Source organism: Papaver somniferum, unplaced genomic scaffold (genome assembly GCF_003573695.1).
Source record: "Papaver somniferum cultivar HN1 unplaced genomic scaffold, ASM357369v1 unplaced-scaffold_114, whole genome shotgun sequence".
NCBI classification, from domain to species: domain Eukaryota; kingdom Viridiplantae; phylum Streptophyta; class Magnoliopsida; order Ranunculales; family Papaveraceae; genus Papaver; species Papaver somniferum.
In genome coordinates, this window is record NW_020620381.1 from 3,906,845 (window position 1) to 3,930,664 (window position 23,820).

The 23,820-nt window shown below is 35.3% G+C and overlaps 3 protein-coding genes across 5 annotated transcripts in view; 2 read left to right on the top strand and 1 right to left on the bottom strand.

The window, feature by feature from the left end:
* LOC113328860 (probable E3 ubiquitin-protein ligase ARI8) overlaps nucleotides 1-4,080 on the top strand; it is a 39,688-nt gene extending 35,608 nt beyond the window's left edge. Inside the window, exons 2-3 of the mRNA XM_026575856.1 lie at nucleotides 3,186-3,620; nucleotides 3,726-4,080. Coding sequence (XP_026431641.1) covers nucleotides 3,186-3,620; nucleotides 3,726-4,080 — 790 coding nt within the window. The remainder of the gene's footprint in view (nucleotides 1-3,185; nucleotides 3,621-3,725) is intronic.
* Nucleotides 4,081-14,049: 9,969 nt separating this feature from the next.
* On the top strand, nucleotides 14,050-15,529 carry LOC113328960 (F-box/kelch-repeat protein At3g06240-like). The gene is made up of 2 exons (XM_026575960.1): nucleotides 14,050-14,214; nucleotides 14,398-15,529. Exon 2 carries the CDS (start codon nucleotides 14,401-14,403, stop codon nucleotides 15,148-15,150), a length of 750 nt encoding a protein of 249 aa, XP_026431745.1. The 5' UTR covers nucleotides 14,050-14,214; nucleotides 14,398-14,400; the 3' UTR covers nucleotides 15,151-15,529.
* Nucleotides 15,530-16,814: 1,285 nt separating this feature from the next.
* On the bottom strand, nucleotides 16,815-19,976 carry LOC113328818 (WUSCHEL-related homeobox 9-like). 3 transcript variants are annotated; one of them, XM_026575823.1, is made up of 7 exons: nucleotides 19,735-19,976; nucleotides 19,589-19,634; nucleotides 19,294-19,508; nucleotides 18,215-18,463; nucleotides 17,670-17,831; nucleotides 17,202-17,450; nucleotides 16,815-17,055 (listed from the first exon to the last, which is right to left on the bottom strand). In XM_026575823.1, exons 3-7 carry the CDS (start codon nucleotides 19,327-19,329, stop codon nucleotides 17,011-17,013), a joined length of 741 nt encoding a protein of 246 aa, XP_026431608.1. In that variant the 5' UTR covers nucleotides 19,330-19,508; nucleotides 19,589-19,634; nucleotides 19,735-19,976; the 3' UTR covers nucleotides 16,815-17,010. The 3 variants fall into 3 exon arrangements, with proteins under 3 accessions (XP_026431608.1, XP_026431609.1, XP_026431610.1); XM_026575824.1 differs by having other exon boundaries at nucleotides 19,589-19,976; XM_026575825.1 differs by having other exon boundaries at nucleotides 19,294-19,976.
* Nucleotides 19,977-23,820: the final 3,844 nt, after the last annotated feature.

A 23,820-nucleotide genomic window follows, 5' to 3' on the forward strand; every position in this document is an offset into this window, starting at 1 on the left:
CATCATATTTTGATGATCTATGAAGGAGCGACCGTCGGATGCTTCTGAGAACTGATCTGATGGCTGAGAACGGAGGCGCTTTTGTGTGTAGAAAATGAGGTTGTGCGCACCATTCTTCGCGGCTTCCTTGCGTAATTTCTCCCGGCTTTTCACTACTTTTCTGCTCTTTTCGCTCCGCGACTCATCCAAGCTTTATTTATTACCTAAAAATGCAAAATTAATTAATAAAAATATTTATTCTTGAAAACAATGAAAATACAGAATATGGGATAAAATGTAGAATTAATGCATAAAAGATGAGTTAAAATGCCAACAAAAAGGGATAAATATATACAATATTTGGCACTCATCACCATGATGGAAAGGAAAGTAGGTCAGAAGGAAATGCCAGAAAGACAGAGCAACCTCACAATGTAGTCTTAGTTACTGGATTATGACTCTCTCTCAGTAGAAACTTATCATCATCAACAAGCGGAGTGACATCAAAATTTATGAAAAAGTTGAAGACGTTTAAGGTTTAGAAGCAACAATAGAAAAGAATAATTCAAAAATCAAAGTTGAAGACTTAGTTACAAGAAGTTACAAGAGCAAATGATATAAGTTGTTGAAGTTCATGATACCAAGGCATTACAAGTTGTGAAGATCCAAGTTCTAAAGTCCTTCTCTCATGGCCATGTAAATTTTTGTCTTGTAAAAAAAAAAAAAAAAAAAAATGAAAATAAAAAAAAAAAAAAAAACATCATTACGTTCTTTTTGTTCAATAAGGCCATAGGGAAGAAGAAATTTATAAGTCAAGCAAGAAATCGAAGAGAAGAGTTAATTGTCAAGGTTCTATGAGGTTCGAGAGTTTATCATCAACAGTTGAAGACCGAAGAAGACGTTATTTCTACTGAGCACTGTGAGAGAGTCGAAGAAAGATGCATTTTGGTTGCTTTGTTAGTTTGCTTTCAATCTGGAACAAGATCTTTCTAGCACTGGTTTAACTCATCACACGTAATTAGTCCAGCTGTGTAGAAGATGTCCCTCTCATCTTTATCTCTCTCCTAATATTATCCAGCTGTAAAGCAGCGGACGCATCTTACAATGTTTATCTAACTGTGTAGCGGATATCTCTTTATCTAGCAGTCGTGCGGATGTGTCTCCCCTTTTCTTCAGTCAGCTTTAGAGCTGACACCTTTAATTTCTATGGCATTCTAGTTACTTGGAGATAGGTTGAGAATATGTATGTCCTCATAGCTCTTTGGATACTTGTGACCAATTAGAAGTCATGGTTTTTGTGGGTACACCTCTGTTAAACCCACCCGAGATTAACTCGGTTTTATTTTTTAGTTTTGCTCGAGGACTAGCAAATAATAAGTTTGGGGGTATTTGATAGACGAATTTATGTGTCTATTTTATTCTCAATATTCTGTATTGTTAGACTCGATTAAGTACTTATTGTGTTATTTTGTGTTCTTGTAGGAAATTTTAGAGAAATAAGCCCTTGCGGCGAAATGGGCTCAAAAAGTGGTGTTTTACACCCCCAAGATAAAGTATTAAAGGAACCCCAGAAATGCACTGGAAACGTCACAGAGATGTCCCGGAGGAACCAAGAAAAATTATTATTTCCACCCAAAAATTACTATTTCAGCCCCAATTGCGAAAGGGACACCAGAACTGGATTAGGGGGAGGCCAGTTTTCTTCCAAATTCAAATTCCAAAATTGGCGGGAAAATTTGGTTATTTACTGGCATATTTTCCAATCGATTTTTGAAGGAGTTTCAGGCCGATTCAATGGCTGAAACTCATTGGGTATCTTCTGCTGGGCTAGACAGTAAGGATATGGGTGTTGGATGCGATCAAATTTGGCTGGAAAATCCATCAAATGAAATCAGAGCAGACGCGTGCATGGAAAATATTTCACGGGGTTTTGATGAGTTGGAAGTGTGCTTCTCGTGTTTGGATGGGGCTTGGCTATATTCTGAAGTGTGTTTGAGATAAACAAAGAAAATCTACTCACCATTTACAGCTCCAGACGCGTATAGAGATAATTCAGGGAAGAAAATATTCCGAAATATTTTTCTTCAATGGCCGAGTAAATGAAGATTATTTGGAGTTAATGGAGGAGATTCAATGGTTCAATTACGTATAAATATGTTCCTAATGTGCTACAGAGAGGTTGTCGAGAGTTTGGGGTCGAGAGGAGAGCTCAGGAGGCGTGAATCAAGAGTTTTCAGAACTCTGTTGCTGCTGCTCCTGCTGCTCGTGAAGAACAGGGAAACGGCGACGGTTTATTCATCCGTCGTAACAGTTTCTTCAACTGGATTGCAATGTTTATCTTCATTGTAACAGTTTCTTCATCCTAGTTTGCAACATTTATCTTCAGATTTTTAATGATTATCTTCAGCATAACAGTTGAGACTTGAAACAGTCGGTCTGTAACGCATATACGCTGTTGCAGATTTCCTGTTTCATTGTTTTCTCTTCTTGTAAATACCAATTGAGCTTAATAAAATATTTTGAGAGGTATTTCACCATGATGAGCTAAACCCAACATTGGGACAACGGAGGAGGCGATTTTCGTCATTCTGGTAAATTTAATTTATTCTTTTTATGACTTTTGCATTGATTTAAAATTGAAAAAATGATTTTGATTAATTAGTTATCATTTTATTTGATGCGACATGCTTGCTTAAATGTTTGATGTCCCATGCTTACGATTTATAACTAATATTCTGAGAATCTATATTGGCAAAATAAGAGTCCGTACATTTTATGTTTTGAGCGATAATTGTTAAGGATAAATAAAATGTACCATATGCATGAGAATTTGCCAAGTCCTTAGTCCCAGTAACTCTCTACCAATTTGTTAATATTTTTTGTATATATATTTTTATCAAATCTAAAAAATTATCCTTCACAAGTCCGAGAGTTTGAACCTCATTACTACAACCCCACGAAAAATCTTAAATCACTAAACACAAGCTCTAATCTTGCTCATATGATCAACCACAACTTTGGTGATCATATATATATAGAACTATGAATTCCTTTTCCTAGTCCTATTAACTTATTACATGTCTTTCCTTTTCTTAGAACTAGATGACTTCTAATTCCCTTAGGATTACATCAATTTCCTAATCTTTTCCTAACCAGCTTGTTAGTGACTTCTATGTTGAAGTTTAACCAACAAAAATCAAGTGCAGGATCTGCTTAGATGAGTTCCCTCGAGATTTTCTCTGTGCTGCTACTAATTGCGGACATCTCTTTTGTAATTTGTGCTGGACACAATATGTTAAGGCTAGCATAAAGATTAGTGACGGACCTTGGAATTTGAAGTTGGGATGTCCTGATCCATCTTGTGTTGTTGGTGAAGACATGGTTAATGATTTGGTTTCTGATGAAGACAGGAAGAAGTATTCTCGTTACCTTTATAGTTGTCATAACGACGAACAAAAGAAAAGGACCAAACAGTGTCCTAGTCCAGGCTGTGAGTTTGTTGTTGATTTCGTCCCCGGTAGTTCAAGTTACGATGTTGTTTGCCGTTGCGGACATAGCTTTTGCTGGAACTGTGTTGAAGATGCACATCCTCCAGTGGACTGCGATACCATGCACAAGTGGGCAGTGAAGAATAGTGATGTGTCCGGAAACATAATTTGGATATTAGCCAACTCCAAATATTATCCAAAGTGCTAACGATCAATTCAGAAAGACGAGGGGTGTCTGAATATGAACTGCCCTTGCAGGTTTAACTTCTGCTGGCTCTGCCTTGGTGATTGGATGACTCATACGAGTAGTACAGGTGGTTATTCTGTTTGTAATTTCTATGAGAAAGCCAAAGCAAGGGGCCAATATGAGGAGGAAGAAAATATACAAAAAAAGGCTAAAGATTACTTGGATAGATATTCTTTTTACTACAAAAGATTCGCAGAACACCATAAGAAAAGGGTAAAGGCAGTTGAATGCTTGCGGAAAATGCGGTCGGTTTTAAAAGAGCTTAGAGACATATATGGCTTGAGCGATTCGGAGCTTGAGTTTATTACAGATGCTTGGCAGCAGATTATCGAATGCAGGCGTGTTCTGAAGTGGACATATGCTTAAAGATATTACTTACCTATATGTGAAAAGGTAAAAATAGATATCTTTGGGTATTTGCAAGATAAAGCTGAGTCTGAGTTGGAAACACTCTATCGATGTGCAGGAGTGTAATTACAAACCTTTCTCAAGAAAAATTATGATAAACCCAAAGAAGACCTCCAAGCTTTCCGTAGAAAGATAATTGATCTGACCAGTGTCACAAGGATGTACTTCGAAAACCTGGTTCGTGCTCTTGAAAATGGTCTTTCAAATGGAGAGTCACGATAATGCGCAGGAGATGTTACAATTTGGTGCAGACACGTAGTTCCATATTTTAGGAGCAGCTGGATAGTGTTTAGATTTAGTCTCTGAGTTTACTAAATCCTTATCTCATTAAATCGTAGTATGTATGTTTCCATTGCGATTTGTTGGAATCTAAGTAGTGTTTACTGAGTCCTCTATTTTCCTTTCTAGTTGCACCAATTTATCTTTGTTATGCTTTATTCATTCAGATTAAGAATGAATATATACTAGCGGTTGCGAATACAAAATAAGAATGAATATATACTAGGAACCGGTTCTCAAACTATGTATAATGATTATTCGATGGGAAAAATATGCCAAAGAATTAAAGCAATTTGGGGTTCATTTAAAAACCTAATAATTTAATCATGATGCACACACACAAGTATTTGAGTGATCAATGAAGTCATAGAAGTGTTTGAAAGAGTTCTTGCAATGCTAAACCTATTTAAAAAAAAAAAAAGTCTTTGAGCATCTGCTTAAATCTATTGGGACGGTTGGTACAACGGTTCATGAATCGTTAAGCTTGTTCACGAGTCATGGTGCAACAGCTCGTGAACCGGGTTCGCCAACCTTACAAGACTATCGAACACAGTTGATCACGGTTCTAAACTGCTAGCCTATGATACCAACTTGAAAAATCAGTTCATAATTGTTTGTGAATCGGGTTCATGAAATGTTCCAATATGAACTAGATGTTTGCGAACTGGTTCGATCGCCAACCACCCTGTATTTCTGAAACTCAGATATTTATGGTTTGCAAACGGGTTCGCCAACCTACCTTGAGCAGAAATATCAGATAGTTCAATATTTCTCTCTTATGGTGTTTGAAACATTCCAATGTGATAAAATCATTTGCATGGTCGATTTTAAATTGATCCACAAATTTATTCACACAATAAATTATTTAGAACAAATGTTGTTAAGGATCGTTGAACATCTTTGCTAGAATCACATCACGAGAGTTTTAATAAGACAAGCTTGAGTCGAAACTTCTTCTTTGTATATCTACTGCGAGTCCTACGAAGTCTTCTAAAAAGGAGAGAATGGTAAGATAATGAGTAAAATAGAATGTTTCAGTATTCACTTTGTGATACAGAAGTTCTCCAAATTTCTTCGTTGATATTCAGTTTTAGAGGGTGATGTCTGATACTGAACTACCAAATTATAACCTAGTCTGAAACTTGACACAGTGGACTAGAAATCAAGTTATAATTTTGATCATCTAACATGGACAACAAGTATGAGATAACAAAACTTGTGGGTTCAACCGAGCATTGCTCTAACATATATCAACTACTACTTTCAATACTCTTGCAAACTAACTGGTGCATTGTTCAGACTCTACATCAGATTCAGAGGGGATGTTAGACATAAATGCCTTTCAGTTTATCTTAAATAATGTTATCTTTTGTGTGGAACCGAGGTGTTAATACTAACTTCTCTTTATCCTTTATTTTCACTGCAATATGTTATTCCCTTTAACTGTTTTACCGCTCCTTGTTTTACAAGTGTTGTTCCTATATATATAACAACAACCTCTGTGGGTCTTTTACATTATTACAACTACTTTACTATCTTTACTTAAAACTCTGTCAGATTCATAACAAAACGCCTGATATCCACCTTAGATCTTTATATGTACTCCCTCCGTTTCTGAAAGACAGTCCGGTTTGATTTTGTCAAGATATTAAGGAGACCATAGTAGTTTACATTCCTACCTTTAATGACTTTTCCAATTTATTTTAATAAATATGTTGGTAATAAAAAGGTGTTTGGAAAAGAAAGAGATGAAAAGATTGTATACTTATGAAGTATAACCTTTATAAGGAATTTAATTTCAAACCATATATATTATTTCCTTAATTATACAAATTTCATCAATATTTTAGATTGGGTCCCATAAAAAATAATTCATGAATGTAAAAAATTTAAGGGTATGTTGGAGAGTTCATTGGAAAAATATGACTATAAACAGAAGCGGGACACATTTTTGAAACAGACCAAAATGGAATCAGAGGATAGTGTTTTGGAAACAGAGGGAGTAGTTTTTATGAAGTCGCCAGAATTAAGTGAAACTAGATTTTCAACAAAATTTGAACCAAGCAAATAATATCCATCGTTAGATGAATCTTTGAATTCTATTTACATTATCAAGATATACACTCTGGTTTGGATGAACCGTAACTGAAACGTGTATATAGACCACACTCATGAATGGTTAATTAAAGCCAGCCAACTGAACTATAAGCTTGAGAATTTTCATAAATACTTAAGACTTTAACTTAAATCACAGTAACGTGATCAAATATGTGTATAATTCATTTAGATATTATTCAAATTCTAACTATCCTGGAGATATAATTTTACGTGCATATGAATTTAATCGACATGGTAAGTAGGCGTACAAGGTACAAATACTTAACTTGTTTGTGAACAGTTACGTATATGGTACATGTACCATTTTGTATACCTTAAGACATAACTAAGTTCTTGAGTTCACATAACTTTTTCGATATGAGCATCGGTATCGATATCATTTAAAATATAACCGATTTCCGTAGTCCACAAAACATTTGTGGTATGCGTGCCAGTATGGATTCCAAACCGGTTTTCTGTAACCCAACAATTCTTTTCTAGTACGCCTATTGGTTTGCGTAGCAATACGGATTCATGAGTTCACAAACTATTAAAGGTGTACGTAGTAATATGCGTACAAAAAAAATTCCAACATATAGCTATTATGTTACGTCTATACATGTATTACGGCTTCAGACTTATAACAGTTTTCCTAGTTTGTAAGATTGGTATATACACTCTCTTGTATCCGAATTTATAGTAGTTCTATATTTCTCTTTAAATTGACTCGAAACATTTCCGAATAACATCAATGACGCATATTAGTGTTCCAGGCTATTTTCGAATTATAACTCTTGAATAATTATTTTGATTGTGAACGATAAATTATCTTTAACCGAAAATCATTAAGTATGAACAAATATTCATTAAGCTTAGTCGTATTTCGAGAACTAATTGTCAAGATAAACTTGATTCGAAATTCTTGATATACTTACGATATTCTAACTAGTTATGCGACAACATCTCATAGATATAAAGATGAATATAACTCAAGAAATAGGGGGTTCAGTATTCACTTACCTTTTGTTGAAGAAGTTCTCCAAAATCTTCAGTTGATCTTCGCCTTCAAACGGTAGAGCGAAATGTAGACTACACATTACGCAAGGTAAACCGTACAACTACACATCTATCCTAATTCAAGACTTAACTAATTGTAGATTATAAATCAAGATATAGTTTTGACAACTAAATTTGATAACAAGATTGAGATAGCAATACTTATGAGTTCGACCGACAAATGCTCTAACACGATCTAATATTCCACTTATTAATTTGGTTCTTTTCTCAAAACTTACACCATAAACATTTGTTTTCTACTAATGGGAAATAGGTTAGGAGCATCCAGCTCTAGCTGCCACCTTGGTAAAAACTCATTTAGTAACGCAAGGCCGACCTCGATATGGCAATAAATTTACCTTGATAGTAAAATATTCTTAGGGACGACTCTGAATTTTATCTTTTTATCACTATGCTTGTCAAGTGAAGGATTAAAATGTTGCAAAATCTTTTAGTCTTTACGAATTTACACGATTCACTTGATTATTCAGTTACGTAGTTTTCTATAAAAAATTTTTTTGCAGATGTCCTTAGTAGATTAGATGTCGATGGTCATCCTCTTCTCAACTCAAGTTGCCAAACTCGGTATACTCGACGACTTACTTCCAAGTACGCACCACTCGTTTCTTAAGTTATTTGTGAGTTTTTCACCAAGGGAGAAAATTGGCGATTAATCGAAAACGACGAGGTTTCAATTTTCAGGATAAATGTTAAATACAAAAAATTTGATTACACACATGCAAAATTTTCAAGACCATACAAATATAAAATAAAATAACGACGAACTATGGTTTATTGGGGCCTGTCGGTGTTAACCGGAGCTTAGCAAATAAAACAAAATAAAATCATTTAAAAATAATTTTTATGATCCCTTATCTATATAATTTTCATAATGGATAATTTGTCCTTATATTTTATTATTATTTTTAATTTTTATAAGCAACGGCCTTCCACAAGGCTAATGGTATCCTTCAATAATTGGCAAAAGCCAAAATGGAGGTGTAGACCAGTACATGATAGAATTGTTTGTTTTATCCCAATGAGATAATTCATTATCCACAATATGAAAGATACGAGGTTGAAGAAAACATAAACAAGCACTTAGACTATAAGAGAAAAATTGAATATCCTTAAAAATAACATCCGTCCTAGTATCTCCATCAAACAATCCACCTGAAAATTGGTTGATAAGATTCTGAGCATCACTTTCATTGATGATAGGAGTAATGTTTGTCTTCACAGCTTTCTTCAAGGTTTTCCAAATAGCCCTGGCTTCAGATTCTTCAGCAAACACTACTCCAAAAACTATATGGAAGCACAAAAGGAAGAAGTATTTGAGAAGTCCATCATCAGATAGCCTGCACCATTGTTTCCATATATAGGATCAGAAGCTCTATCGGTATTACATTTAATATAACCAGTAGGCAGGGTCTTCCACTTATAATAGTAACCAAAAGAAACATTGTTGGAAATAATGGGACAAAGTTTCCTAGTTAAAAGCATAGATCTAGCTCTCATTAAAACAGTAGAGTGAGTTTCCTTGATATTTTGGAAGAACTGATTATTCCTACTTTTCCAAAGAGACCATAGAATAGCAATAAAGAAAAATTGATCTCTGTCAGGAAGTTTTGAAATAGGGTCAACTAACCAAAACATCATCCAATCCATGAAAGATTTATTACTGAAAAAATGAGTATTAACACAAAAAGAGGATAGAAATCACACTTGACTAGAAAATGGACATAGAACTAAAGCATCCAAAACAGATTCATGAGGATCATTACATCTAGTACAATCAACAGAAAACATTGGCATTCTAGTGTACAGAACATTTCTAGCTGGCAGAGCATTTCTAGCTGCATTTCATGTAAACACTAGAATGCCAATGTTTTCCATGCAAAAACTTGAATTATGTAAGGAACATTATTTTTTCAAATGCAGTTACAAAGAGAACTACAAGGGGAAGTCCTAAAGACTCGAGTACCCAAGTATGCAGATTTAGATGTAAATATGTCATTCTTTGAAAGCTGTCAAGCCCTCCTATCAGGAGTGCGAAGCTGGCTTAAGGGAATAGTGATAATCTTCTCAACAGAAGCATGATCAAAATGACTGTTTAATGTAGTAACATCCCAAGATCTAGTGATACGATTAATAAAGTAATAAACTTCGATATTAGGGACTGGAAGAACCAAGGGATTAAGAGCAGCATATCCCAAAGAGGGGGATTCACTTATCACACCAAGGGTCAATAAATTGAACATCTTCTACAATCCAGGTGATAAAAGGATTAGTTAAATATTTTATAGCATGGAGACACTTTCTGGTCCAAGAGAAATTAGCAGGACACGTAGCATTTAGAAAATCAGTTCTAGAAAAGTGTATATCTTTAGGGAATTTTGAAAAAGTGCCCCACCATCAAAATCCGGTTTAGTAAAGTGCCCCTGTTTTGTTCAACTTTTCGAAACTTCCCTTTATGTTTTCTTTTCTGTTCAAGTCTACTAAAATTAGTCAGTATCTGTTTACCTGGTCAATACTACCATCAAAATTACAGATGTATCTTTGGGGAAATATAACCAGTCGAGATATTATTTTAGACATAAAAGAAGAAAGGTGCGACAAATCAACAGAAGAAACCCGTCGCCCTCTCCTCTCTTATGCATCTCATTCATCTTAACCATCTTTTCCTTCTCATTCTTTCATCTTCTTTCTAATCTCGACACCAATAAATTAGCAAGTAATTTTCCCTCTATAAGGGTTCACAGATAGTGTTAAGAGTGAAGTTAGGGTTTTATTTTGGTTTGATTGATGGTCTGCATTTGTTAGGGTTTGCTGATGATGTAAACAGTGAAGTTGGGATTGAAGGAAATTACAAAATGATGATGGAAATTACGAAATCTGAAGTTAGGGTTCTCGAATTCAAGTCGGAAGGTGATGAATCAGGGAGTAATTGTAAGTTTAGGGTTCTGAAAATTACTATTAGGGTATGAAGAAGATTGAGAAGATGAAGACGGTATTGATTCGAATTAGAGACGGTCTTTGCCGTTACGATGAAGGAGGGTTCTTTCTTGAGTTCAATGATTAGAACTTATATAGAGGAGAAAACAAGGGTTGGTGGTGGATCTGAAATTGAAGAGGATTTGAGTTTGTTGTTGGTGGCTTCAAAGAATGGGTTGTAGCTGTTGGGTAATGATGATTCTGGAAGGAAGATGGGTTCAGATTGAATTCGATTTTGGTTTTGTTTTGTTTTGGGACATATGTTATCATAGAGATGAGCAAGAAGGTGATAATGGAGTGTCTTAGCTGAAGATGCAGATGCAGTTCATGATGGAATTCAGGTGAAGATGCAGATGAAATTCTTGAAGGTGTCCATAAAAGAGAGAGAGCAGGTGTTGGTGGTGGTATGCACAGAGACTAAGGAGATGCAGGTGCATTAGAGAGCTGAATTTGAGTTTGTTGGTATTGAGATGCTGCAATAAAGAAGCGAAAGCTGTTTGGAATGTTGGTGTTGTGTGTCGGATCAAGAATTGATTTAGATGTATGTTAGGACAAGGAATTGTAAGTGTAGGTATTTGAGAGGTGCACATCAAGCTAGTTAGATGGTACATACTGAGACTATAAGAGATGTTGCTACTATTGGCTTGAGGAAATGATGGTGTTATATGCTGATGAGAGTGGTATTATAGTAGCAACAACTGAAGTTTCATATTTTTGTCTCCAAGACAATGGGATATGAGCTTCTAGGTGTTGGTATGAAGGCAAAGGTGATGCTGTAGATGAAGATGGAACTGATGGAGTTGTAGTTAGTGGTGCTGTTGTGTTATTACAGACCATGGAATTGCAACTACAATTATAGTAGTTTAGAGCTAGGCAATGAGATGTATGTAGTCTTGGTAGTGTTGTGGTGCAGTCAAGACTCAAAGGAGGTTCTTGCAGAGAATTGATCTGGTTAGGAGATTATGTATGGAATTCAAGAATAAGAATGTATTGGTGGCCTGTGATGAATGAACAAGGTGAGCGTCCAGTTTCTCCCCACCTGAATATTGATATGTGAGAGTCCAGTTTCCTACATAGATGTTTAGGGATAAAGAAATAACCCGTCTGATAAAAAGGTATAGCTTGGACAATATGCTTAATTAAAGAAGTTCTAGCAGGTTCAGACAAGAGCTTATGAAGCCAAATTGAAATTCTAGCATCAACAACTTGGAGAATACCCATATGGGTTTGAATCTTGGAAGTCTCAAAAACAGTAGCAGTACCAAGATATTTTTCTCTTAAGTCTTTATTACTAATATTAAGGATATCAGAAAGCTGCAGTTTAAGATGTTTAGAGATTATTTTGATATAAAGGATTCTCGATTTGTCAAAATTAATTTCTTTACCAGAGGACAAGCTGTACTATTGAAGTACTCTTTCATGGTCTGGAAATCCTTTATGGTAGCCTTGGAGAAGAGTAGGGAATCATCAGGAAATAAAAGGTGTGTCATAGCAGGGGCATTTTTTGACACTTTAATTCCTTCGACCAAACCTTTCCTGGTCCATACATCAATATAAGAAGACAAGGCCTCAGAACAAATAATGTAGAGATAAAGGGATAGAGGGTCACCTTGTCTCAGACATTTCTCGGGTTTAATGAGTCCAGTAGGACTACCACTGAGGAGGATAAAATGATACACAGAAGATACACACTGATTTATGAGTCTGACCCAGTGATCAGATATACCCGTTTTGTTGAAAACCTTCTCAAGGAAGGACCATTCTAGCTTATCATAGGCTTTAAACATGTCAAGTTTAATGGGAGCAATGCCAACATCTTTATTATGATGATTGACAACATAAATAGCTTCATTAACTATAAGGATATTATGAGATATATATACTTCTTTTAAGGACAAAAGCACTATGATTCTGAGAAATAATATTATTCATAAAAGGCATCAATCTGTTGGCTAGAATTTTGTAAAAAAAAATTTAAATAAAGTTACAAAACCCTATAGGTCTATACTGAGAGACTAACTCTGCCAAGACAACTTTAAGGATAAGAGCTATATTAGTATGATTGAAGACTTTAGCCATGTAACATGTTCTAAAACAAATTTGAGTCATGTCAATCACAAGTTCTCCCAATATTAGTCTTATTTTTAATAAAGGTTAGTCTTACTTAATTATGATTAATCGTACTCGGAGGAGTAAACTTAGTAGGTTTTAATAATTTTTTAGTAAAATTTTTTATATTTTGTTTTGTCTTTTTGATAAAATTTGATGTCGTCAATGACAAAGTGTTGTTATGGTCTATAAATTATGGCTATGATGTCTCTTTATGGCTAGTTTTTACTTTAAAAGCTCAAAGTGTTGTCATGGTTGAAATTAAGAACGATGATGGTCATAGCAAAAAATCATATATGTCCACTGTTGTTTAAAAATTATCAAAAATCGTCATGGTTAAAATTTAAGACCACAATATAAAATAGCCTCAAAAATTTCAGTTAGAGTCATCATGGTCAATACACTTATACCATGAAGACTTAAAGGAGTCGCCACGGTATATATAAAATTGAATCGTGAAGATTCATGGTCAATTTTAGTTTTAAAGTTTAAGAGTATTGTCGTGCATCAAATTTATAACGATGACGACTGCGATTTTTTCCTTTTTCATGCCAATTCAGTTTTAAAATTAACAAGAGTTGTTATGGTTGAAATTTAAAACATGATAAGTCTATTTATTTGTTTGAGTCAAAACTTTGCTTTCACCATTTTTCCTTACAAAACTTTCTTTGTTCACATTTTTTACTGTGAAAATTTCGTCTTGGATTTGTGGGACCATGACGACTGCGTAAAACATTATGAGAACAGTATAAACAGAAAAGATTATAAAAGAATTTATTTAAAAAGAATAAATATATATTATTGGAAAATTTTGAAATTTTGATGAAATTAAATAATGAAAATAGTTACGTATAAGTATAATGACTCATGTCACAATAATGTTAGGTAATCTAGTCACTAATTGTCGGTCGATCGAAGAGAGACCTTTTATATATGGTGAATTGAACTGCAAATGTAAGGTTCCCTCTCTTCTTACAACACGTGTCATTTTCATTTTGTTTTTAACTTTTTTTCCAATTTAATTTCCTGGAATTTAAAAAGATAAAATCAATCGAGATAGATCAATCAAGGTAGATCAGTCTTATGTTTATTTGCATCGAGTTAAAATTGAATAACGAAATCAAATAACCTATTGCTAAAGACCATTGCAAGTTTTAAGTTTGGATCCACCTCTTGACATCAAATTGTTGGCCACCGATTAAAATCCACACCCTATTGTTTAAAGAATTAGAAAAACAAATAAAATGAAAAAAAATAAAAATAATTATATACAACGAACCTGGTTAGGGTAATATTGTCTTTTTACTATATTTAGATACCCTTATCCGTCTCTCATGGGTGGGACAACAAGTCGATGGCCACTAGTTCAACCCCACAGCAAGCAGGTAAAATTAATCAGATCCCATACATACTACTCAAAATCCTCACTTTCACAAACTCCTTTTCAACTTTTCTGAAAGTTTAATTTCTTCTTCGCAGTCCATCTCGATTTGAACTGATTCATATTCTCGGTTTCCTTTTAGTCCTCAGCAACTGCAGTGGATTTGGTTCTCACAGGTACTCTCTTCCCTCTAGTTTACACTTGCATTTTTCGAATTTTATGTTGAAATCAAAGAATTAGAGCCGAAAAAATCATGGGTTTCAACCTAATTTTGGATTTAAGAGCTGATGTTCTGTACTTTTGAAGTGTATGAAATGCAGACCTTTGATATTTTTCAATTTGGTTTATTTATATTGCAGTTCATGATGAATAACTTGCATGAGGATATCGTATTAAAAATCCTTGTTAGATTACCCGTAAAGTCGATTGGTCGATACAGGTGTGTGAGTAAGTACTGGTGTAGGTTATTGACGGATTCTAGATTTGTGAAATTGCATTTAAATCATGTTCTTGGACTGAGAAAGCTTAGTTTGGTGGTTAGTTCGTATTACAATGTTCACAAAGATATTTGGAGGTTACGCTATGATCCGTTGTCATCTACGTCTAGTGGTCTTGTTACTTTGAAAGATCCACTTAAGTCTAAGAGGGTGACACATGAAACGGAAGTGTTAGGGTATTGTCATGGTTTGGTCTGCGTAAGAGTGCGAATGTTCATGGATCAAGTTTTCCTTTGGAATTCTTGTACAAGAGAGTATAAGAAATTAACCCTGCTAAGACACATTGAATCATCAGATGATATTAGTTACATAAAATATGGATTTGGTTATGATTGTAAGATGGAAGATTACAAGGTTGTGAGCTTTGTGGGATACAAAAAGGAACGTGGTTGTGAAGTGCAGATATACACCTTAGGATCTAATTCATGGAGAAGAATGAACCACATCTCATATGATCTTTCTTGCAATAATTGTGTGTGTGAAGTGGTTGTTAATGGATCTCATCAACTGAATTTTAAAGGAGCTATTCACTGGATTGCAAATGTTGACTCAGTAGGAACTCACGCCTCAAAAGTGGTGATCTCTTTTGATTTTGAAAATGAGATATTTAAATGATGTTACTTCTCACCTTGTTTTGCATGACCCAAAGCGTGATATTAGTAAAATTCTTGAGGTCAAGGAGATTGAGGCTTACTCTGTCAGTAGTTCTGTTTTCGCGGAGAGCCTAATATCGCTTAACTCTCAAACTTATGTGGGGCGTGCAGACAAAGAAGACTCAGAAGATGTGGTTGGTCATGGTAATAACAAATATTTGAAGGAGATGATGATTATATTTGCTATATTTTTGCTAGAATTGTTTCTTAATGATTTCTTGCCAAGAAGGTTATAGAGCACTCTGACTTGAGCTTGGGAATGGGAATACCCAATTTCTTTTATTTGAGTTGCAATAACTTATTACTTTAGCTAATCTTCACCATCTTCCTTGCTTACTGGCTCTTACGCATTTTTTTTTTTTGAGATATTTGCTCTTCTGGTTGTGAGAGTCGTATTTGTTGTCAATTCTTGATAAGAGCTGTTGTTTTTGGTCCATTTTATCTCATATGCTTAATTATCGAAAGCTCGGCTGTTTGTCTGATGATATACATGTTTGTTCTTTATCTTTTTGATTTGTTCAATTGGCTACTTAGTCGAAGTTTGAGATTAAGTCAGAAAGATATCTACTTAGACACCTGGAATAGTGTTGAGCGTTATTCGTCGACTGTCACAAATTTCTATCAAATAGTCTATTCAAATATCATGGTAGACTGTAATCTAGGTCAATTACTAGTTCATTGGCCTGAATGTAGTAGGTAGGGATGGAACTATGAAACTTTATCGTCGTTTGCACAAACCCTGTAAATTGCCGAAGTTGACATCTATGGTTTGTAGATCAAGGTTTCAGTCAGATATCAGACTGCACTAATCTTCTAGTTTTGATCAAGTTTCGTTTTATGGAACGCCTGGCTAATCTTTGTAGTTGTCTACTATTGTCTGTTGGGCTTTGGCGTTAGTTGACCCCAGGTGGGGATGGAGCGGTGATGGGACAGTAGTGCTCATTTTCTGGAAGGGCAACACGGAGACAATGATCAGCTTATTTACTACTGTGAATTTAGTTAAGCTAAGGCTGTTATTGATCTACTCTCTACCTACTTTGTTTGTCTGTGTATATCTTGTTTGATGTCTCCATAGCATTATGGTAGAAATTATACTAGGAGTCCGTGTATATAAGGATTTTAGCTAGTTAATATCTTCCTCAAATTGTTAAAATTTTCAGAGTTTTGGGTAGGCATATTGTGCTATCAGGTAGACGCGAAATTCCAGATTAATATATTGAGTTTATCAAATGAATTTACTAGTTCAGAGTGCATTGAAAATATTGAATTTGCTTTTGCAGTGTTAGAGTTAAATGTATTGTGGTTTCTGCTTCATTGTTCACATTTAACTGCTAGGTTCAATTGAGTAAACTTTCAGCATCTTAAGTTTATTATGTTCATGTTAACATAATCTGAGACTTCCCTGCCATTTTTTCCTGGGCAGTGTATTTGATATATAGTTCGCCAGTATTGCACACACACTAATTATATGTATATTTATATATCAGCTCATCATGAGCTTGCTGCTTACTGAGTTTCAACTTTGAGCTTATCCTATTGTCAGCTTGTACAGCTTCCAGGGCATAAAAATCTCAGGTCCGGCCTTAGTAATTGTCTACCAAGTTAAGTGACTACGAACCCTTGAACTTATCATTCAACTCATCGCGAGATGAACTGAATAATAATGCCCTTTTAATTGAGTCATAAATATTACTGATAGTCATATTCAAGAGTGAAAATGATTTTGGTTACTAGAATATCTGTACAGTTGCAGTTACAATCCTCATTGCCTTCAAAAAATCTTTTTAGGGCCCTCTTTTAGCTGAGATTTCGTTTTCAGAAATCATTTTTTCTGCCACCATGGGAACAAGTGAAACCATCTACGCTTCTGAAAGTTAGAGAACAATAGTCATGTCATTGCTTAGATTTTCCAAAATGCATCCATCTATGGATTGAAATACTAGTTCTTTATGAATTGCCAAAAGTAAGAGACACCAAATATGAAGACTAAGAGAAGTTCGTGAATGATGATACCTTAGGATCGGCAGTTTTATTGTTCTGACCTTCAGGTCGAGACTCTTCCTCTCTATTCGAACTTGTAGAAGAAGACACGGTCGGTAAACTAGGATCTTGCTGGCTCGGAATCTGAGGATCAGCCTCTTCAAGAAAATCTCTGTCGAGGAAAATGATATTGGCCCTGACATCAATGTTTTCCTCGACTGTAGGAATTAGCTCCCTTTGTTTTTCGGAGTCGATTTGCAACAATTTTCCAGTGCTATCATACTGCAATGTAAATCAGACAAACTTCAAGCACTAGTATTCCAACTTGAGGAAGTTTAACTACTACTGCAACCATGCTTACTATATATACAATACTTATTAGGTGCAAGTATCAGATCGACTTTTTACTCTTAACACAACTTATCAAGCTACTGACGAACCTGTAAAATCCATTAAGAACATGCAACTGAAAACAAATTTCAAGATGGAAGTTATATATACCCTGCTGGAGTTATCACTTCCTTCTTTCTCTCGACTTGCAAGACCAAACATTTTGGATGACATATCAACCACTTTCTCTAACCCACTTCTTTCTTCAACTGATAATGCTTTTCCTTTACCTCCCAGCTTACTTATTTCTGGTGATGCGGGAGGTTCTGTAATCTGACTTAAAACCACAGGAGAACAATGTTGAGTTTCCAATTCAAAGGATAGGCTTTATGAGATGTTGTTCCTGACTCGTCGGAGTCAGATGAATCTAATTAGTCTGGATCTGACTGATATCACCTGATTTATCTAAATCCGACTCAATCTATTTGTATTTTGAGTCAGATCTGACTCAAAAATATGTGAGTAGTGGCTTGGTCCATGAGATAGTGGTATTTTATTGAGTCACATCTGACTCGAAATAAAAAACAAACGGTCCGACACATGACTCGAACTGAGTAAGGGCTAAGCCATATTTTACATGTGCCGGTTAATTTGCCAAATGAAAAACTCAGTTAATTAACACATACCAAGAATATGTTATAATCAATTAATCTTACCTCTGATCCTTCTGTACCAGTCGGGCTGAGGAACCTTAACGTCTTCTTCTGTCTTTCTGGGTCCTTACGCGCTTGAAACCATAGGTATACATCTGTAACTTCGACCTTCCCAAAGTTAATGAGCTGACTGGTTATTTGTTCGATTTCTTGCACGGTGGGGGAACGGACTCCACCAATTCCACCGTTGTAAAGCATTTCCAGGATTCTTATTTGCTCTTCGGAAGGACTCCACTGGGCGCCGCCATCAAACTGAGATTCCACCAAGACGACCAAGAATCATGAGCAACACTAAACAGTATAATAACTGATTGGGCGTAAGCATGAGTTTCCATTGGATGACAATCTAGATCTAATAGGATTCAAAGACGGAAGAAATGTTCCGACAAAATATACTCCTCCCTTTTAAAAAACCTGTGTGCTTGGACTTTGCCAAAATATTGCGGAGACCATTTTACCATTATGAATGCGAAATCTAAAAGGAAAATCAAAAAATATCGCGTTTATAACGTATAAAGTGTATGTGAAAGGATAATAGTCCCACGTCGCTATTATCTGCTTAATTAATTTAAATATAATATAGAAGGGCCGCTCCACTCATTACCAATTGGTTTTGAGTTGGATGCCTGCAGAGCTAAGCCCCAAATCCAGACTTGTTTATGTCGGGTGTAGGCCGAGTTACTGACCGAAGTGTTTAACCGATTTTGTCACTTGTACATCCGGAGTGTAGGCCACTGCCGATACGGTCGAGGTATTACCCCCTGATTTAGTCACTCACCTGTATGCACCTGTTACCGATGGACTGGTTAACTCGTACGTAGGTCCACGTGTGAGGCCAACTGACTGGCCTTACAGGTGAGGGGCGTTTGAAAGGACAATACTCCCACATCGCTATTATCCACCTAATTAACTTAAATATAATATGAAAGGACCGCTGCACTCATTGCCAATTGATTTTGAGGTGGATGCCCTCAGACTTTAACAACTTATAAAGAATTTAATTTTAGGCGAATAAAATTTTGAAACACGCGAAAATAAAAGACAGTCTTTTTGAGACGGCGGAAGTAAAACAATACGAGTACCTCAAGCTCATCCGAAAGATTATGTAACATTTGCATCTGTTCAAAGGCGTCAACGCCGGAAGGATCAAACTCAGTTGCGGAATCGAGCACAGCTGTGGAATCCAATTTGGAATTTCGTTCGACGACGAGGAAGGGAGTTCGCTCTCGTTTCCGTCAATTTCCATCTCATATTTCACCATTTCATCAGATTCTGACATATTAGACGTTTCCGTCTTCTGCCGACACAAATAAACATCAGCTTTTGAAAACTGTCGTTAATATCTCAATTTAAATAAAGCCAATTAACAAAACTCACGTTCCCTTCAGTGGGATCTTCCGCAGTTGATTATCATCACTCGATACTGAGATAAATTAACCAAACATTAATTATCAGAAATAATTACTACTAAAATATAAAACTTTCATTATCATACAGAGATCATCGAGAACGAGAAATCATACTGTCAGGGGCATCAACAGTATCTAGACGGAAGTCACTGAACATTTAGGAATTCCCAGCCCAGAAGACCCGATTGGATTATACGTTTCTTTCGGTAAGAATCAAATGAAACCAATTTCTCCTATTTTGTGAATGGAACCATTAAATGTACAAAAGAAATTCTTGGTTGCTCAGTTTGTGAGTACTGTATAACTCTTTATTTTCTCTTTTCTCCGTGGGTAATCATTACTGTAAACATCATTTATTGCGCATTTGACAGAAACCGGAAACCACCGCGTGACAACGTATTGAATACACTATGAAAATGGCGTAACACGTCCATTACGCGTAGAGGGGTCCGAAAGTATGTGGCCATAAATTTGTTGACAACTTTCTACCAAAACTACTGCTGTTAGAGCAAGTTTTGTGGTGGAAGAAAATAGCGTGTTCCAAATACTATGCTACCTCATCATTTGAAATGCATCATGAAAATTCAAGTCTAATCGTGGAAATTTCAAAACGCCAAAGAAAATAACGCTTTTATGTTTTTGTATTTTTATAGGGTGTTCCTTTGCGATTTTATGCTTTTGTATTTCTTTATATACCCCGGAACTACTAATCGCACCCCCATTAATTAGTTAAATCGGTTATAATTCAGTTCTAATGAAAATCGTGTTATTCTTTGAAACTTTTGATAGCCATACCCCCTCTTTTTACGTAACCATATATAGTCCCATTCAAACAATAAATGCATGTATACGCATATAAAGAAAATGTTTACAAAATAGCTTTTACAAAAAGAAAATATATAACAGAATTTTAAATGTGTGAATTAATTATTTTTTGAGAATCTCTAGAAAAAAAACAAATCTATGTTGGAACTGCTTGGCATGAATGGCATAAAACTTTCCTTTTTTTTTATTAATAAGTATGTTCGTTGGATTGCTGTTTTCTTAGGAAATTTCCCAAACAGGTAAAGTGCAGGGATAATACTTTTCGATTGTTGAAGCCTTTACTCTTCTTTTATAAATCAAAAATCACCTGCAATATCGAATTCCATGTGTTAGAATACATGCACATAACTCAAAACCAATTAACAATGAGTGGAGAGGCTTTAAGAGATTATAAACCGCAAAATTTTAGATAACCCAATAATGTGGGACTAATAATCTCAACACGCCTCCTCACGTGTAGCCTCGTTGGGTCAATAAACCGGGTGACGCGGAGTAAAGGTGCGGTCAATGACTCGTTACAATAAATAACCTTTTCTGATACCATGTTGGAATACGGACATCCAACTCAAAACCAATTAGCAATGAGTGGAGAGGCCTTAAGAGATTAGAAACCCCAGGATTTTAGATAACCCAATAACGTGGGACTAATAATCTCAACACCATGAACAAAAACCACTTTCATAATTCAATCTAAACTCTAATTTTCCGCTTAATCTCTCACCATTCATTCAAAACCAATGTAAACTTGAATCCAACGACAATCCAACTCATACCATCACAAAATCTTAAAATATCTTTTCTATCTTCTCTAAACATCACAGGTGGTCATAAAGATGTTTTTTACCCCTAATGATGGGTGTTTAGAAGAGATTAGAGTTTTAGATTTTCAGGGGTGTTTTAGTGAAAGTAGACTTGGTGTGGTTGATGATGATGTATCTCTCAATAGATCCAAGAATCCTACACACAGTTGAGAGTATAGAGAATAGAAAGTTTAATGTGTTCTGTTTCTAAGATAGAAAATCGGTGATTTATCAGAGGTACAAAAAGCAAATGTTTTTGATGGTTAGGAAGAATAGGGGCATCGTTAGTATTTCTAGCGGTATACGAAGGAACATCTTTTTTATATTAGACTTCGGGGCCCACTGGTTATTATCCGGAGAGCAGTAAGAATTGCACTTCAACTTTGGCACTTCAAATATAAAAGAAAACATAATTTAACCAATTAAGATTTAATTTTGACATGCATGTAGGACTTATTAATCTACTTTATTTTTGTGCTTAGCGCTATTTTTTTAGCGTTTTTAAATATTTAGCGCTATTTTGATTAGCGTTGTGCGCTATTTTGATTGGCAAGTCATTAGACTTGATATGTCACAATTTTTCCACATTAGAAATAGCTTGAATTCCACTATAAGACTTGCTCTTATAAACAATTAGATCGATCGAGCTAATAATTCCTCAAATTTTCTTGTGGTAAAAATATGGAGAATTACTAGAGTAAGAATTTTCCAGCTATCAATTTCATCTAGAAATGATAAGGTCGTTCTCTAGGACTCCTATCTAGAACTTGTAATTTGCATTCATTTTAATATTTTGACGCATAAAAGAATATATCAAACTTAGGAAGAATAAACACGGTGTAGGTAACACTTGCGAGGCATATACTAGAATTTGAATCATAAAGGGAGGGCTATCTGCAATCACGATATGCCCTGACTTTAGAGATTCTCGAATAACAACCATAAAGAATTTAAGAGAAATAATGGCAGATATTGTTGTCTACTGAATCATTGAAGAATAAACGTAAGTGGAAGTGGAGGATGATGGAACACAAACCCATCGTTCCAGATTTTCTGTAACCACTAAAACTCTGTCACAGACTCGCAGCTCTCAAATGTTCCGAAGTTACCAAAATTTTCTTATCATTGATTGAAAATGGTACGACTTTTCTTTAGTTTGGAAGAAAATTGATTAAAAAAATTAATTTAGGCACGAATATTCCAAAGACAAGTCCTATACCCAACGGGCATCAGGCAAAGTTCTCCAAGCATGTGAGGAATACTGCAGAGACTCACTTTGGACCCAGGTATTTCAGACCAGGTCACAGATATCTCAATCATATGGATGGAAAGTTGTTTGCATAAATACATATTAACACATTCAAATATATAAGAAGATCAATACATATTAAGTTCAAGGGGAACACTCTTCGCTCAACCAACTATACCGACATTTCGATTTTCCATCTTGCTTCAAATCTCCGCACTAATCCGCTTCCTAATGGATCCCCATCATGTACATCCCGCCAGACCGATGTTGTCTGATCCGGAACAGCTGTCCAGGCTAAATCCATCGAGCCGCTGTTCTGACCCGGCCACCATCGGTATCCGACTAGTCGTAGGAAAAGACTTTGTCATTTGCAGCACGTTTTTGAAGATAATTCAGAGTTTCGTCAAGCGCACTTGGAAGCCTTTGTTCTTCATTGAATGCAGGAATTATCAAAGAAATGTACTTCTCGGCGGGATCAAATATCGAGGGGAACGTCACTTTTTTTCTCGATTTAGGATCTTTAAAACAAGGATAAGCATCGTGAAGAGTATAAGTAGAAGCAGTTGATCTTCTTCTGAATGCTTCAAACAGAAGCGATATAATAAACCCTAATAACAATGCGAGATCCGGGATGAGAAGAAGCTTCATGAGATCAGACCACAACAAGTCCATGCCTCCTGATACAAAATTCACCTTCAAATAATCGTTAAAGACTCTTTTATACTTCTTATATCAACTACTAGTAATCCTCAAATTTGATTAAGAATAGATTCCTAATTTAGGAAGGGTACTGATTTTTATGTCAGTTTATGTTGGGATATATGTTTTAAAATAATTTTTTTGTATATTTTATCAATAATTCGAGCTTGGCCCCCTGCTGATTGGTATATATATATATATAAATAATATATATATATTTAATTATTCCGGGAGCGGGGTCTTGGGAGGTCTCTTGAATTTGGAAAGTTATTTTTGCTGATTTTAAAAAGAATTTTCAACCCAGTTTTACGGTCCTTAATTACGTTGATAATTGTGCTAATTATTGTACGATTAATTTGCCCGTTTTATACTGTTATGAAATTTATAATTTTTGCAATAAATTAAATTTATTTTGCATTAATTCGTATTCATTGCTTAGGCTATAAAAATCAGTTTTGGAAGCAGAAGGAAAACTTGTTTTCAATACCACTGTTGTTGTTTTTTTTTGAGAATTAAGAGACTAGTTTTTTTGAGCAAGATAAAAAAGAGTGAAAATGATCAATCTCTCATTGTGTGCGTGAGGGATTGAAGAGAGTTTTTATCTCGGCTGTTTTATCCTTGGGAGTT